Genomic DNA, 16,745 nt, shown 5'->3' with positions numbered 1-16,745 from the left:
TGATCTTAGTGTTTTTTTTTTTTTTTTTTTTTTAATGTTGAGTTTCAAGCCAACTTTCTCAGTCCCCTCTTTTACCTTCATCAAGAGGTTCTTTAGTTCCTCTTCACTTTCTGCCATTAGAGTGGTATCATCTGCATATCTGAAGTTGTTGATATTTCTCCCAGTAATCTTGATTCCAGCTTGTGATTCATCCAGCCTGGCATTTCACATGATGTGCTGTGCATGTAAGTTAAGGAGGGTGGAATATACAGCCTTGTCGTACTCCTTTCCCAGCTGGGAACGAGTCGTTCTATCTGTTGCTTCTTGACCTGTGTACAGATTTCTCAGGAGACAGGTAAGGTGGTCTGGACTCCCATATCTTTAAAAATTATCCAGTTTATTGTGACCCATACACTAAAAGGCTTTATTGTAGTCCATAAAGCAGACATAGATGTTTTTCTGGAATTCCCTTGCTTTTTCTCTGATCCAACGGATGTTCACAATTTGATTTCTGGTTCCCCTGCCTCTTTGAAACCCAGCTTGTACATCTGGAAGTTCTCCCTTCATTTACTGCTGAAGCCTAGTTTGAAGGATTTTGAGCATAACCTTACTAGCATGTGAAATAAGCCCAATTCTATGGTAGTTTGAATATTCTTTGGTATTGCCCTTCTCTGGGATTGGAATGAAAACTGACCTTTTCCAGTCCTATGGCCACTGCTGAGTTTTCCAAATTTGCTGGCATATTGAGTGCAGCACTTTCACAGCATCATCCTTTTAGGATGTGAAATAGCTCAGCTGGAATTCCATCACCTCCACTAGTTTTCGTAATGATGCTTCCTAAGGCCCACTTGACTTCATACTCCAGGATGTCTGGCTCTAGGTGAGTGACCACACCATCATGGTTGCTTGGGTCATTAAGACATTTTTTGTGTAGTTCTTCTATGTATTCCTGCCACCTCTTTTTAATCTCTTCTGCTTCTGTTACATCCTTACCGTTTCTGTCTTTTATCCTGCCCATCCTTGCATGAAATGTTCCCTTGATATCTCCCATTGAAGTGATCTCTAGTCTTTCCCATTCTGTTGTTTTCCTCTATTTCTTTGCATTGTTCATTTAAAAAGGGTTTCTTATTTCCCCTCACTATTCTTTGGAAGTTGGCATTCAGTTTGGTATCTTTCCCTTTCTTCCTTGCCCTTCACCTCTCTTTACTTAGCTATTTGTAAGGCCTCCTTAACCACTTTGCCTTCTGGCATTTCTTTTTCTTTGGGATGGTGAGGTCACTGCCTCCTGTAAAGTGCTATGAATCTCTGTCTAGTTCTTCAGGCACTCTGTCTACCAGATCTAATCCCTTGAATCTATTCGTCACTTCTACTGTATAATCAAGGGATTTGATTTAGGTCATACCTGAATGGCCTAGTGGTTTTCCCTATTTTCTTCAATTTAAGTCTGAATTTTGCAATAAGGAGCTCATGATCTGAGCCACAATCAATGCCAGGTCTTGTTTTTGCTGACTCTATAGAACTTCTTCACCTTTGGCTACAAAGAATACAATCAGTCTAATTTTGGTATCGACCATCTGGGGATGTGTATGTGTAGAGTTGTGTTGTTGGAAGAGGGTGTGTGCTGTGACCAGTGTGTTCTCTTGTCAAAACTCTGTTAGCCTTTGCCCTGGTTCGTTTTATATTCCCAAGGCCAATCTTGCCTGTTACTCCAGGTATCTTGATTTCCCACTTTTGTATTCCAATCCCCTGTGATGAAAAGGACGTCTTTTTTTGGCGTTAGTTCTGGAAGGTCTTATAGGTCTTCATAGAACTGGTCAGCTTAAGCTTCTTCAGCATCAGTGGTTGGGGCACAGACTTGGATTACTGTGATGTTGAGTGGTTTGCCTTGGAAACAAACTGAGATGCTATATTTCACAAAATTACAGTACTTTAACAGCTTCATCTTGTAAGATTTTAAATAGCTCAACAGGAATTCCGTGACCTCCACTAGCTTTGTTCATAGTAATGCTTCCTAAGGCCCACTTGACTTCACAATCCAGCATGTTCATTCATCATATTTATTAAATGAATAAATGTACCACTAGTGGAAATGCCTACTAAAGTCTGTAGTTCTACACAGATGTCAGAAGTTGTGATAATCACTGCCCAAAAGTGGATAAGAATGTCAGGGATGGGGGTGTTACTGAATCCAAGTGTTGTTTCTAGAAGGTAAGGAGAGGTAAAAAGCATGAAGTGCTTGTTGCTCTGATGGGATACGTTGTAAGAAGAAGCTCTCAGATTTAGGAACTGGCTCAGGAAGCTGTTGGTTTTGACTTGGAGAAGTGATGGTGGAACGGAGGGAACAAAAGCCATGTTAAGCACGTTGAGTATGTGCTGAGCAAGTGATGATGGTGTTTATAGGCAACTCTTCTGAGAAATCAGGTTACGAAAGGGGATCATGGGAGAGGAAAGTAGGGTGGAGGCAGTTGTTAGCTGGGAGATTTGAACATCTGTCAGTGCTTTTGGGAAGGACACATAGATAAAAAACAGTTCTTGCCCAAACCCATTCTATTGGAATACCAGTTATTACTAACTTGAACCTTGTTTTCCTATTCTTGGGATTTAGGTCATGTGAACATATATCATATATCTGAGAGTTTTATGGCATGTTGTTATTATAATTTAATACATGCAGTAAATTATTAGTCCATTATAATTACAACGATATTTGTTTTGGAGATAGAGAAAAACTCAAGAATGTTCATAAATGCATCCCCCTTAAGGCAAATATTTGAACCCTTAGATGGTTTTCTGCCTTGGCTATTGCTGTGTATCTGCCTTTTAGCCCTTCTTGGGTTGAGAAATTAATACTTTGCACTATAATGATATTTTGACTGTGATCATTTTCAGCTGTGACTTTTTTTTTTTTTTTTACAAACGTACTCTCCTTTTCACCTCTGATTTTCTTAGACTTCAGTGAACTGTTTTTGACCCTCAAGAATTAAATCTCTGATTGAAAATACTTATGAACTTAATGTAACTTAAGAGTTTGGTAAAGTTGTTTTCTAGATATACTTGGACTGTTAAAAATGTGAGACACATTATATTATTTTGTAAATTATGAGGCATTTTTGATGTTGAAGGACATTATATTGTGAGAAAGTTCCCTCTAACAATGGTGAATCAGTCTCAAGCCCTCTGGACCCATGGGTAAATGGATATATTTAAAGGGCATTCATGTCCCAGAGCAAGGAGCATCCCAGGTGTTGCAGGGAAATATGATTTCATTTAAAGAAAAGAAAAGAGTTGAGGGACTTCCTAGGGGGTCCGCTGGCTAAGACGCCACACTCCCAACGCAGGGGCCCGGGTTTGATCCCTGGTCAGGGAACTAAATCCCACATGCCACAACCAGGAGTTTGTATGCCCCAACTAAAAAGGATCCCATATGCCAAACTAAAGGATCTCACTGGTGCAGCCAAATACATAAAGTAAATATTAAAAAAGAAAGAAAAAAGTTGGAAAGACAGTAAAAGAATTTGCTTGGGTTTCCTATGCATAGCTCCTTCCGTTTAGCTGTATTTAAAGAACCACCATGTCATCTAGGAGTTAACACATTAATCCCTTTATAAAAGAATTTTCAGGCACTCTGTGAATAAAATGGGGATAGTGGTGATAAAGTTACAAGTTGCAGACTAATGAGGTAATTTTTTATTTTTGAAAACTCATATGGAATGTATAGTCTTTGAAAAATGTTGGAAGCATTTCAAAGTCATTTCTCTAAGGCATTTGCAGGGCCTCATGCAAATTTACTACTAGAATAGTCTGGATACAGGCATTCAAACTGTAGTTCCCTTTAGGACCGCATTTGCCAACTGTAGCTCCTGTGTTGAAAAATATTGATAATGGTAAACATCAATTCTCCACAGAATTGCTACTTGAAGAAATTAATACTTCCATTTTTAGAAGTCTTTTCACTTTTGTTTTTTTCTCTTCAGACACTAGTTTTACATGGTCAAAAGTAATTTTACCCCAGCTGTCATCCTTTAATTTGTATCTGTGTACGTGTGAAATATTCTAAACATTTAAGAAGAGACAACAAGGATATTAGGAGGGACGTCTGGGCAGGGCAGTGTGAAGATGTCAGCCAATCCTCCCTACAAAAAACAAGTATAAAACTGAAATGGTCAGAAACAACCATCTGGGGGCTCTGGTAATCAACCAACGGCAGACAAGAGATTGAAAAATATTGATATTTGAGAAACCTCTAGAGCTACAGGTTAAGAACACTGACATCTGTAGCTTTCCTGCCTGCAGCTTCCCCACTCACCAGACCTCCCAGTGTCTCTAGTACCAATCAGCTATGGAAACTGGTGACCCAAGGGGGGGAACTCAATGACGGGGGCCAGGGGTGCGGGTGGAGGCTGCAAAAGCACATGACTGTCATTCACCGGTGGTGAACGGGGAAGGAAACATGGCCAAAAGCCGGTGTTGCTAGCCTGAGGCTTCCCTTTACACAGGGCAAAGTGGCCCACCAGTATGAATTTAACGGGGAGTCCTGGAACTGAGGAAGCCATGGGAAGGCCCTGGCTGATGGGAACCAAGAGAGCCTGGTGGGAAGAAAGCCTGAAGGCATCGTGAGACTGGCCTTTGTGAATGTCTCAGTCCACACGCAGATCCACTGCCATGGACGGAAAGAATTTGGGCTCGAGGAGTTTAACGAGCACAGCCTCTACTGACCACTAAGCCATGCGGGGCACCCTCTGGGAAGCCAGAGTGAAAAAAGATGAAAACAGCAGTGCTTTTTCGGGCGCCATGCTCTGTGGCACGTGGGATCTTAGTTCCTCAATCAGGGATTGAACCCTTGCCCCGTACATTGGGAGCACAGAGTCTTAACCACTGTATCACCAGGGAAGCTCCCCCAAAAGATAAAAATAATATAAAAACAGCAGAGCCATCGGCAGTTGCAATCTCTCCTGAGGGACACAGATTTCTCAGCTTAAATCCAATCAAGTTTTTAAAAATCAGAAAAATAGCAGAATCATTAGTGCTACAAGTATAATCTAAATTGTCCAGATTTCAGCCCAAAATTAGGAGTGAAGCAAAGAAGAAAGTGTGACCCATACATAGGAAAAAGGCAGTTAGGAGAAACTGCATGGGTCTAGGTTTTGAATTTAGCCCACAAAAACTTCAAAGCAGAGATTGTAAATGCAAAAATTAAAGGAAAGCGTTTAAAGGATACAGAGTAAATACTTGTATACTTATTACCCAGCTTTATCAAATCTTAACATTATGCCATATTTTCTAAAGAATTTTTAAAACTTTTTATTAACATTTTGGATGTAGACACAAAAGTAGAGAGAGAAGCAGAATGAACCTGTGTACCCTTTACCAGCTTCAATGATTATCAACGCAAGATTGACTTTCAACTCTCATTTCACTTACTTCCCTTTTTCAGTTGGAAAGCATTTTCACATACCGTGTCTTAAAACTGTAATAACTACAGAGCCAGTCTTGCTTCTTTTAGCAGAACAATAGAGATGGTCAAATAATGTATGCCTCTCCTGTTCTAGAATTCTCTGGGAGTCTTGTTAAAATTTGACATCCCATCTGCATCCATAGAGAAGTTTCCACAGTCTCTCCTACTTTTGGTGTTAAAAGTCCATTCTTTTGTGTAACATGGTGACATGACATATGATAGTTGTATACATTTTTTATTTTATTTAGCAGTTAAAAGCTGAAAGCAAAATAATATTCTAATCTGGGAAGGGGTTGATTTTACTGGTCTGGTAAATTCCAGAATCTGAGAGGCACTTTTTTTGTGTAGACCGTAAATAGGAAATGAGATAATTTGGACATCATTCTATTATAAAGTTATATTTAAAATATTAAGTTTGCCCCAAACCTCAATCCATTATGTGTCGGGAAGCAAACAGGCCAAAAGGAAACAGAGATAACAACTTAAAAGAATGCTATTAGCTATATTTTTTGTGTGTTGCTCTGGTGGGGCCCCATGGCAAAGAGTGTGCTTACCTAAAATCTTTTTGTAAAGATCTCATATTTTATACTTGGTTATATGTTAAAACCACAATCAGCTAAAACAATTCATGAGAAAAGTCCAAGTATTTTCACGATTTGCTGAATTTCCTGAGAATTCCAAGTATGTGCAAAAAATCCTGACATCCTCGAAAAGTTGGTTACATTAAAGTACACATGAGACCACACGTATCAGGAGAAGAAATCTTGGAGCAAAAGTTCAGAAACCTGTGTTCCAGTCCCTATTCTGCTTCTAATGATATGAACTTGGGTAAAATTGGATCAATTCGTCTCTCTGGGCCTTAGTTTTCACATTTTTAAAATTAGGGGGTTACAGTTCAGTTCAGTTCAGTTCAGTCACTCAGTCATGTCCGACTCTTTGCGACCCCATGAATTGCAGCACGCCAGGCCTCCCTGTCCATCACCATCTCCCGGACTTCACTCAGACTCACGTCCATCGAGTCCGTGATGCCATCCAGCCATCTCATCCTGGGTCGTCCCCTTCTCCTCCTGCCCCCAATCTCTCCCAGCATCAGAGTCTTTTCCAATGAGTCAACTCTTCTCATGAGGTGGCCAAAGTACTGGAGCTTCAGCTTTAGCATCATTCCTTCCAAAGAAATCCCAGGGTTGATCTCCTTCAGAATGGACTGGTTGGATCTCCTTGCAGTCCAAGGGACTCTCAAGAGTCTTCTCCAACACCACAGTTCAAAAGCATCAATTCTTCGGTGCTCAGCCTTCTTCACAGTCCAACTCTCACATGCATACATGACCACAGGAAAAACCGTAGCCTTGACTAGAGTAAACGAGTTATAAGGTTCAGGACTTGGTCGCCTCCTCAAGGCAATGTTCTTTTTTAACATTCTCAAGACTGGTGGGGGTCAGTACTTGCACTGTTGACCAATCAGTGCCTCATGGGAAAGAGAAAGAGGGAGAGAGAAGGAGAGAGAGAAAGAACTAACCTTTTCCAAGGGCCTACTGTGCCTTGGCATCTGCTAGGTGCTTTATGAACACTATCTCCTTTACAATACCGTGATATGTTTTTGCTCCCCGCCCCTTTTTTTCACTGCCCTATGAGGCAGGTGGGATCTGAGTTCACAACCAGGGAATCGCCCATGCACCCTGCTTTGGAAGTGTTGGATCTTAACCACTGGACCCATTTACAGCTGAGAACCTGAAGCTCAGCAAGGTTAAAAACTTTAGCTTAGAGTCCTGTATTTGTCCAGCCTCTCCAGAGAAACAGAAGCAATACTTTTAAAGGTCATTGTATGTTTAACATAAGCATGACAAGGAGGACAGAAACCATGAAGGATGGGATGAAGTCATCTAAATACTTAAAAATGCAAACCATGTTTGCAAAAATATCATAAAGAAGATTAAAAGGCAAAAGACAAACTGAGGAAAATATTTGCACTACAACTTATAGAGCATAATATGAGAACATGTGTCATTTTACCAGCAAACATAATATTGAGCTATTTCTATTAAGAAAAGAAAAGAAAACACAAACCACCACCCTTCAAAGTGAAGTGAAAGTTGTTTAGTCATGTCCGACTCTTTGTGACCCCATGGAATTTTCCAGGCCAGAGTGCTGGAGTGGGTAGCCATTCCCCCCAAACCAAAAACCACCAGTAGGGTGGAATCATTTTGATTTTTTTATTAGTTCATGGGAGTAAACTAATATGTGTCTGATAAGACAGGAGACGTGTCCACCAAGTCAGGAGTAGAAATGGATTGGGGGAAATACTCCACAAGTAGTTGAACATTTGGGCCTGCAGAGCAAGAGACAAGTCAGGGATGCGAGAGGTATTTATTTACAGTTGTGTGTGAAATGCTGGCAGTTTGTGAGACCTAGGTCCTATAATAGCTATGGGAACTGTGATCCCAGGACAAGACGGTAATACCAAAGAGTACAGAGGCTGGATCTAACTTTGTGGAACTCTTTGCTTATTAGGGAGGAGGAGATAAAAGGGGCTGTGTCTGGAGAACGTGTAGTCAGGGTCACATGAGGAAAACCAGGGTAACTTAGAAAATGGGTCATCAACCGTCAAACACTTCAAAGTGAGACAGGAAAGGGGCACATCCTTTAAAAGAATGGCATAGCCCAAGGACATGACATAAACTGATTAAAGCCAACTAGGTCCAAGATGGCGGGCGAGTTGTCTTTCACTAGACTTTGAGCCTCATTATTTGCTCACTGTAACACATCAGCGTGCTTAATGACACACCCACAGGCACTCAGACTGTAGAGGTCAAAAAGTTCACTCCCATGAACTAATAAAATTCCTGGAAGTCCCCACCCCATCCCCCAAAACAGCTGGAATACTCATCCCACTCATTAGCCTATGTAATTACCCATCCCTATAAAACCTGACAACCCCATACCCTGCTGCTACCCTTACCCTCTGAGATGCCCCACAGAGTGTGTTTCCTCCCTGAGTAGACCTTCTTCTGCTTCACTGTGGCTCTTTCTTGAACTCTTTCCTTCAAGAAGCCAAGAACCCACACCTGGTGGCAGTCCCAGGGACTCAGACGCAACCTGGGAAGCAGCCGTTCTCTCACGCCCCATTCTCTTTCCTGCAACAAAAGAGACAAAGGAATATTAGAATGGAGTAAAGGTCACTGTTTTGGCCGTGAGATCTCTAGGAGACTTAGGGAGCACCACTTGGGAGAACTGGTGGGACATGGTGAGGTTTCAGAGGGTGAAGTCGGGACTAGCTGGTGAGGAGGTGACCGGCTGAGAAGTCTGCTGGAGGGAGGAGGAGAGCGGAAGCCACGGGGGCATCAGGGCAACACCTTCCCGCCGCCCAGAGTAGCAGGACCTGTGGAGTGGGCTGCCGCCCGATGCCATTCTGCAACACTGGCTGTCATTTTAGTTTTTGTGTTGTTTGGGACCAAGTTTGGACAACATAAAAAGCAAAAGACTATATTGGTGCTAAGAAAATAGAAACAGATGGTAATGACAGAAGAGCCCAGGGAGTTCCGGGGTGTTCCTGAGGAGCTAGGGCGAAGGGTAGGAGCCAGCCGTATGAGGGCAAAGTCAGGGGAAGCAAGGCTTGGTCGGCCGGAGGCAATGTTGGTTCTAGAACCACCTGGCTCGATTTTGGCTTGAATCTGGACTCTTTATTACCTGTGTGGCTCTGATCTCTCTGGGTTTGTTTTTCCTTCTGCAAAAAGAAGAGTTTTCCTATTTGACAGAGTTATTGTGGGGGTCAAAGGAGAGGGTGTGTGGAGAGCCCAGCACAACTGTGGGCATTTAACATTACTCCCTTCCCCACTTTGAATTTGTTCCTAGAAAGACATTGCAATGTAGTTATTTTTTGACAGTGAAACAATGAACAATTTAGTATTAATCACCAAAATCTATCATTGAATGTCTAATTTTGTGAATCCCCCATCACCAATTTGAAGCATTATCTTTTTTTAAAAAAAAAAAAAAAAAAGCTTTTTTTGATGTGGACTGTTTTTAAAGTCTATATTGAATTTGTTACAATATGTTGTTTCTGTTTTACATTTTGTGGCCATGAGGCATGTGGGATCTTCTCTCCCTGACCAGGGATCGAACTTGCACCCCCTGCATTGGAAGGTGAAGCCTTAACCACTGGACTGCCAGGAAAGTCCTAAAGTATTATCTTAAAAAAGAAAAAAAATCCATCTGTCTTCCAACCCATGGCCTTGTGAACAAACTGAGCTCCATTGGAGCCAGGAAAGTTCCATTCAGCAGGTGATAACCATTTACATTCATACTACAGTTTACATGTTGTATGTTGTCCTGTAGTTGTGATGTATTTGATTCTGATGATGGGAGGTGGGGCAGAGGTTCAGATCCTTATTTTGTAATGAAAAACCAAAAACAAACATAGAACTCTCAGGAAAGGAAGTTCTGAGAAACCAACCACAATCACTTGGCAGTTCATGTTCAACAAATCTCATTTTCTTTTTTAAAATAAAATTGCTAAATCAGGAAATGTGATAAAAAAAAGTGAATTTTGATCTTAGCAGGACATCTGACAAAGTCTCTCACCCTGTGTCTGTGGACAGGTTGCAGAAATGTAAGCTGAGTGAGAGGAGTTGGTGGCACCCCAAATTAGACAATCAGCAGTGGCCCCAAAATGTTGACAAAATAAGTGGACCTGTGCCAACCTGGACTGAGGGCTTCACTCCAGCGCCTGTCCCAGTCAATTTTTTATTGATAATGCTGATAAAGTCACGACAGTCAAGATCAACGTATCTATAGTTGTTAAAGCTGAGAGTGATACTTAATACTTCAGACAGGAGAAGTCATTTTGAAAAAAGATCCTGAACAATGGATGAAAACTTAATAGAGATGCGTGCAGAGCTTGTCTTCCTTAAAAAAATTAGCAAGTGTGGGATGGAGGAGACAGTGTTGAACAGTCTGTGGACCGCAGGTTGTTTCACTGGTGCAAGTTCAGTGCAAACCAAGGGGCGATGCAGAGCAGGGAGGAGAAAGACTCAGCTGCTGCAGGGTCATGACACGGGGCAGGGGTTGGTGGGGAGGGTGTCGTTCAGCCTGGGGAAGAGGATACCAGTAGGGGCAAGGGGGGGAATTGTTTTCAGGAAAAGGAAGTGGGTTACATAGAAGAGGGAATAGCCCATGGCTGCAGAGGGGAGAATTATTAATAGAATCCATGGAAAATAGTAACTCATTGCTGTTGTTCAGTCTCTTGACTCTTTGCAACCCTGAACTGCAGCACACCAGGCTTCCCTGTCCTTCACTGTCTCCTGGAGTTTGCTCAGACTCATGTCCATTGAGTTGGTGATGCCATCCAACCATCTTGCCCTCTGTCACCCCCTTTTCTCCTTGCTCTTTCTCAGCATCAGGGTCTTTTCCAGACTTGGATTCAATGCAAGATAGAACTTTCTAGCAATTTGACCTGGTCAATAGTGAGTGGGGCTGTTTCCCTCATGGAAGTGGATAACTTACTAGTTATTAAAGATAACTGTAGAGCAGTGTGTATGGGTGGGAATTTAGATACAGTGAACATCATGAGGGTAAAGGGCTTCCCTTCTCACTTAGTCCGTAAAGAATCTGCCTGCAGTGAAGGAGACCCAGGTTCGATCCCTGGGTTGGGAGGATCCCCTGGAGAAGGAAATGGCAACCCACTCCAGTATTCTTGCCTGGAGAATCCCATGGACAGAGGAACCTTGTGGGCTGCAGTCCATGGGGTCACAAAGAGTCAGGCACAATTGAATGACTAACACTTTCTTTCATTCCCACAGCCACCCTGAGACATAAATAGTATCTCCGTTTTACAGATGAGGAAACCGAGATGTTAAGTGACTTGTCCAAGGTCACCCATCAGATAATCGGCAAAAATCAAGACAGACTTTTATTGGAATGCTTATTCTCGCCCTTCTTCCAATCTTACAGTTTTAAGGCGGGAACGATCTCTGGTCCAAGATGGATCTCTGTGCGGTTTTGCCTTCAAGACTCCTTTTGCTCATGTAGAAAGCAGTCATACTGATTCCCTCTCTCTCCTTATCCTTCAGAAGTATTGACAGTATAACTGAGGTAATGGACTAAGTCATTTAAACCTCTTTCTACCCCACCAAAGAGCTCTACACAAATACCATATACTATTAAATTAGCCTATTTTAAATAGGTACAAAATATGGTACATGGTACACAATTCAAATTATAGCAAAAGGTGAGCAGGAAAGGGCTAATTTTTCCATCTCCTTCCCAGCTGCCTACACAATTTCCTTCCTAGGAGACAAAAAACGCTAACAATTCTTCCTATATCCTTTTAAAGTAGTCTTTTCTATACATATACAAGCAAGAACTTGTGTATATACATTTTTATCAAATGGTGACATGCTTTACACACAGTTCTACAACGTATTGATATACTTATTAATATATTAGTTTGATCTATGTGAAATTACTGATATTCTTCCATTTTGATCTACAAAATTTATTGGAAACCTTTCATTATTAGTCCGTAATGACTAATGACTAACAGTTCCATAAGGAACTGTTTCAGTCTTTTTCTTCTTTAAAATAAAGTGCAACATACATAAGACTTCACAAATCTTTTTTTCTTTTCTTTTTTAATATTAATGAACTTCACAAATCAAAGATTTCACAAATCTTAAGTGTACCCACTCCTGTGGAGCCAGCATCTAGACGACTAATTAAAATATTACCAGCGTGGAGTAGTTCCCTTGTGCCCGCTCCCAGTTACTACCTCATTTTGAATTCCATGTTAAAGTTGTCATCCAGTATGTACTCTTATATGTCCACTCTTCTCTATTGGTTTCTATTTTTTCTATTGGTTGCACATTATTTAACCCTATTGATACCTAATTGATTGATGATATGTTTCTTTATACTTTTTGCTATTCCAAGCAATGAGAGCAATGAATAACCTTGTAAATATATTTAAAAAATACTTTACTATGGGAAATGTCCAACACATATAAAGTAAATAGAATAGTATAATGGACACTCAGCTTCAACAACCATCATAATTTTGCCTTTCTTGTCAAATGTATTTTCATGAGGAGGACTCCATTTACTAACCAAAAAAAAAAGCCCTTTAAAAAGATTAAAAATGCAGTCTTTGGAGTCTCAGTGGTATCAATAGCTGTGTTATAGGGAAGTAAACTAACCTCTCTTCAGTTCAGTTCAGTTCAGTCGCTCAGTCATATCCGACTCTTTGCGACCCCATCAATTGCAGCACGCCAGGCCTCCCTGTCCATCACCAACTCCCGGAGTCCACTGACTCACGTCCATCGAGTCCATGATGCCATCCAGCCATCTCATCCTCTGTCGTCCCCTTCTCCTCCTGCCCCCAATCCCTCCCAGCATCAAAGTCTTTTCCAGTGAGTCAACTCTTCGCATGAGGTGGCCAAAGTACTGGAGTTTCAGCTTTAGCATCATTCCTTCCAAAGAAATCCCAGGGTTGATCTCCTTCAGAATGGACTTGTTGGATCTCCTTGCAGTCCAAGGGACTCTCAAGAGTCTTCTCCAACACCACAGTTCAAAAGCATCAATTCTTCGGCACTCAGCCAATACAGTGGAGATAATAGTGCCTATGCACAGACTTATAAAGAGAAAAAAGGACCTCATCAGTGCTTTCTCAGCTGGAGGTAGGGCTGTGTTGAGGGGCCCAAGGGAAGAGGCAGGTGGGGAGGGAGGGCTTGGACTACTACCAATCCATTTTCATCTTGTAAAGAATAGAGACTGAGACTTCCCTGGTGGTCCCGTGGTTGAGACTCCATGCTACCAAGGCAGGGGATTCAAATTCTATCCCTGATTGGGGAACTAAGATCCCACATGCCATGTGGTGCAGCCAAAAGACAGGAAAGAAAAGAATACGGTCTTGAGTAAAATTTCATTTGATAAAAAAGGATCTAATGCTTCAAAAGGAATTCCCAGGTGGCACAGTTGGTAAAGAACCCGCCTGCCAGTGCAGGAGATGTAGGACATGCAGTTCGATCCCTGGGTCGTGAAGATGCCCTGGAGGAAGAAACGGCAACCCACTCCAGAATCCTTGCCTGGGAGATCTCATGGAGAGAGGAGCCTGGCAGGGCACCGTGTACGGGGTAGAAAAAGAGTCGGACATGACTGAGGGCACAGATCCACAGACAATGCATAAGAAAACAAAGGAAAAGAAAGAAAAAGAAATAGTATGAAACCACCAATGTAATCAATGTAAAGGACTCAGAGTAGTGCTTTTATTATTTTTATTAGCCATCATTCTGCTTTACCCTGACTTTCTCTTCAAATTACCTGGTTACTTGTTAAAATCACTTTCAAGCCAAGGGACACCTTCTTTCAATTAAAAATGGTTTCCCAGATTTACTGAGATGTAATTGACATACAACACTGTGTACCTTTAAGGTGTACAAATCATTGATTTGGTACAGGGACAAATTTTGATTCAAGCAAGAACATGGCCCTGAGAATCCCAGGATGAGGCCGGGCCTGAGCGTGTCCTCCCCGAGGTCTGCATTGCACAAGCTGACGTCTGGAGTTAGTGTCAGCCAGTTTCCGTCCTCCTCCTTTCTCCCACTCCCTCAAGCTCCCCACCCCTTCTTCTGGAAAATCGTTGAGTCTCCAGCCGCTTACCCCAAGCCTGTGCTTCGTTGGGTCTGGTTTCCCAATAAATCGAAAGACTCTAGTCCCTGTCGCTGTTTGTCACGAGTTCGAGTTAGTCCTCTCCCAGGGAGGGAGTCACTTTCCCGGGTGTCCCAAAGGCTCGGCGAAGTGCTGATGCTCTGGATCCCGCCCTCGCCTCGGCCCACGACAGCCTAGCCCCGGGGACCTCCTCCCCGGTGGGAAGTAAAGGGTCAACGGGCCCTCCCAGCCACCCGCCCACCTACCCCCCGGCACCCCACCCTCCTGCACTTGCCCGCCAATCGCCTCCACAGAGATGCTGGGAGCCCAAGCGAGGGCGACTGCTCCGCCGGGAAAGGGCTCTCCTCCCAGCGCTGAGCACTTGGTCCTGGCAGACGCCCCAAGATTGTTGTGAGGAGTCTAGCCAGTTGGTGAGCGCTGTAATCTGAACCAGCTGTGTCCAGACTGAGGCCCCATTTGCATTGTTTAACATACTTAGAAAATGAAGTGTTCATTTTTAACATTCCTCCTCCAATTGGTTTAATGCTGAATTACTGAAGAGGGCTAAGCAAAACCAGGTGCTTTCTCTGTAGGCTCTCCAGTGGCTCGGAGGACCCAGGCTCTCCCCTTGTTCCTCTCCACGCCTCGGCTCGGCCCCCCTGGAATAAAAGTCTCGGCGAGCCCCACAGGCCCAGAGGAGGCCGAAGTTCAGGAACTGCTCCTCCGGGGGTCCCGGGGGCGCTGAGAGCTCTTCCTCTTTTTCCCCACCAGCTGCTTCTCCTGCCCACGCATCTTGGACATGCCAGGATTCAAAAGGTAGGTTCTCTGCTCCGGACTTTTTTTTTCCTCCAGGGTCTGGAAACTTTACTCAAAACCCGATGGGTGGAAAATGGCTATGGCCGTGATTCAGGCTGTGTCAGGATATTGGAAAAGGCATTAGCTAGTGATGCAATGATATTGTTAATTATAAAAAGCTGCGCCTCTGTAATTTCCATCTTGAAGTCTTCTTTTGGGAGTGGGTATTTTATAAGACAGTTTCAGAAGCCAGCATCAGACAGAGGACAGCAAAAATCTCAGAGCTTGATTTTCCTCTTTCTTTTCTGAAAGGGCCGCAGATTTGCGTGCCTTTTTTTTTTTTTCTTTTTTTAATTTAAAAAAGAAAAAAATTTTTTTCTTAATTTGAGAGATCACTTACTAGTTCACTAGCGATTATTTTGCTGCATCGGCTGTTGGACCAGCGAACAAGCTAGCTGCACCTCCCAGGGCTGGATTTGCTCTATGTCGGTGTGGGATTCACAAAGGGCATGCGACCCAGAAGTCTCGAGCCAATGAAAAGTGGGGACTGCAGACAGAAACGCATGTAAGCAAACATTTTTATATTCTTTAAGGAAATTGCTGTTCTAGTCAAGTGATCCTTCAACCTTGAAGAACTTTATCTGGATTACATCTGCAGTTTTTATCCAGGGAACTCTTGAGAACGTACCTGCTTTAGACAGTGTGTGTGTGTGTGTGTCTGTGTGTGTGTCTGTGTCTGTGTGTGTGTGTGCATGCTGAAAATGGAACTGTAATCCTGTCATCCTGGATCGGGGACCAGAACTTCTCTGACAGACAGTCCTGAGATTTGAGATTCGGTTGGTCCCTCTTGGCTTTCCTCCCAGTTGAGGATGGAACACAAAATAGGCAGACCCACCTGTTTTTGAAAGTCCCAGGACCCGTTATGAGCATCAGAGGATCCCCAGGTTTCCTGTAGTTAATTTATCTTGGAGTTTTCTGGAGTTTTTCATGACAAACATAACTGTTTGTGACACTGTCAGAGCAGGGATGCTTGGATGTTATTTCATTTTTGGAAAACTGTCTCAATTAGCCTGGAGCTTACTTGGCCCCCAGGCCCCAGCTGGGGCTCTTCCAGGAGGCTGGGCTTGGGGCGGGATCTCTCAGGGGAGACCTGTCCTGGGACTGCCCTCTGGCCAAAGGGAACAGGGAAGTCAGGGGTAGGGGAGACATGGGGTTAGCATGCCTTTTCTACTAGGTCTTGAAGTCCACTATGTGAAGTCAGCCTGTTCAGTCTCCAACAAAAATGAGACAGGGTTTTATAGCCAACCGAAAGGAAACTTCATGTGAAGAAACAGGAAAACATTGAAATTCATAATATACAGCCTGGAAAATAAATTTGTTATTGTTCTTTCATTCCTTCCAGATATAAATCTGGCCTTTGCAAATATCAAAAAGCCCTGGGATTTGGCTCTGCGCTTTATAAGGTCAGAGCTGTCTCCAGCGTTCTAGAACCTGTCTCGTGCAGGCTTTCAGATGAAACGAAAGCTTGTGGACTCTTAGGGTCATTATTCTTCAGACTGAGGATTAGATGAAGGGAGTGGGCTTGCCTCTCCTAGCACCATATCAGGGTCCTGTTTCCTCTGAACCTCACCTTAATTCTGGGGCTCTCCAAGTAGCCCAGCGTTGCTGGTTCCTATGAACCTTGTGTCATGGATTGAGTGAACTTTGTAGTCTTTTGAACTCTCTTTTTCTAAAGGGAGGGATTGTAAAGTGAAGGTGTATATTGATAGTAACAGGTCACTAAATTCAAGCAGGTCCCAGGTCCACTGCTTTACTGAAGAAGCCTTTGAGGTCCCCTCTTCCAGGAAGTCTTCCCTGACCTTCTCTAGCCCCAGCCTGG

General features: G+C 43.0%; 1 protein-coding gene across 2 annotated transcripts in view; it reads left to right on the top strand.

The window, feature by feature from the left end:
* Positions 14,389-16,745, top strand: part of FBLN5 (fibulin 5) — a 92,588-nt gene continuing 90,231 nt past the window's right edge. The window contains exons 1-2 of one of the 2 annotated variants that reach the window (XM_018066211.1): positions 14,389-14,502; positions 14,665-14,887. In XM_018066211.1, the coding sequence (XP_017921700.1) occupies positions 14,871-14,887 (17 nt within the window). In that variant the 5' untranslated portion in view covers positions 14,389-14,502; positions 14,665-14,870. Of the gene's footprint in view, positions 14,503-14,664; positions 14,888-15,131; positions 15,432-16,745 lie in introns of those variants that run through there. The other variant, XM_005695319.3, reaches the window with a different exon arrangement.

Source organism: Capra hircus, chromosome 21, assembly GCF_001704415.2.
Source record: "Capra hircus breed San Clemente chromosome 21, ASM170441v1, whole genome shotgun sequence".
Lineage (NCBI taxonomy): Eukaryota > Metazoa > Chordata > Mammalia > Artiodactyla > Bovidae > Capra > Capra hircus.
Note: the sequence above shows the minus strand (reverse complement) of the source record. Positions and strands in the feature narration are given on the sequence as shown.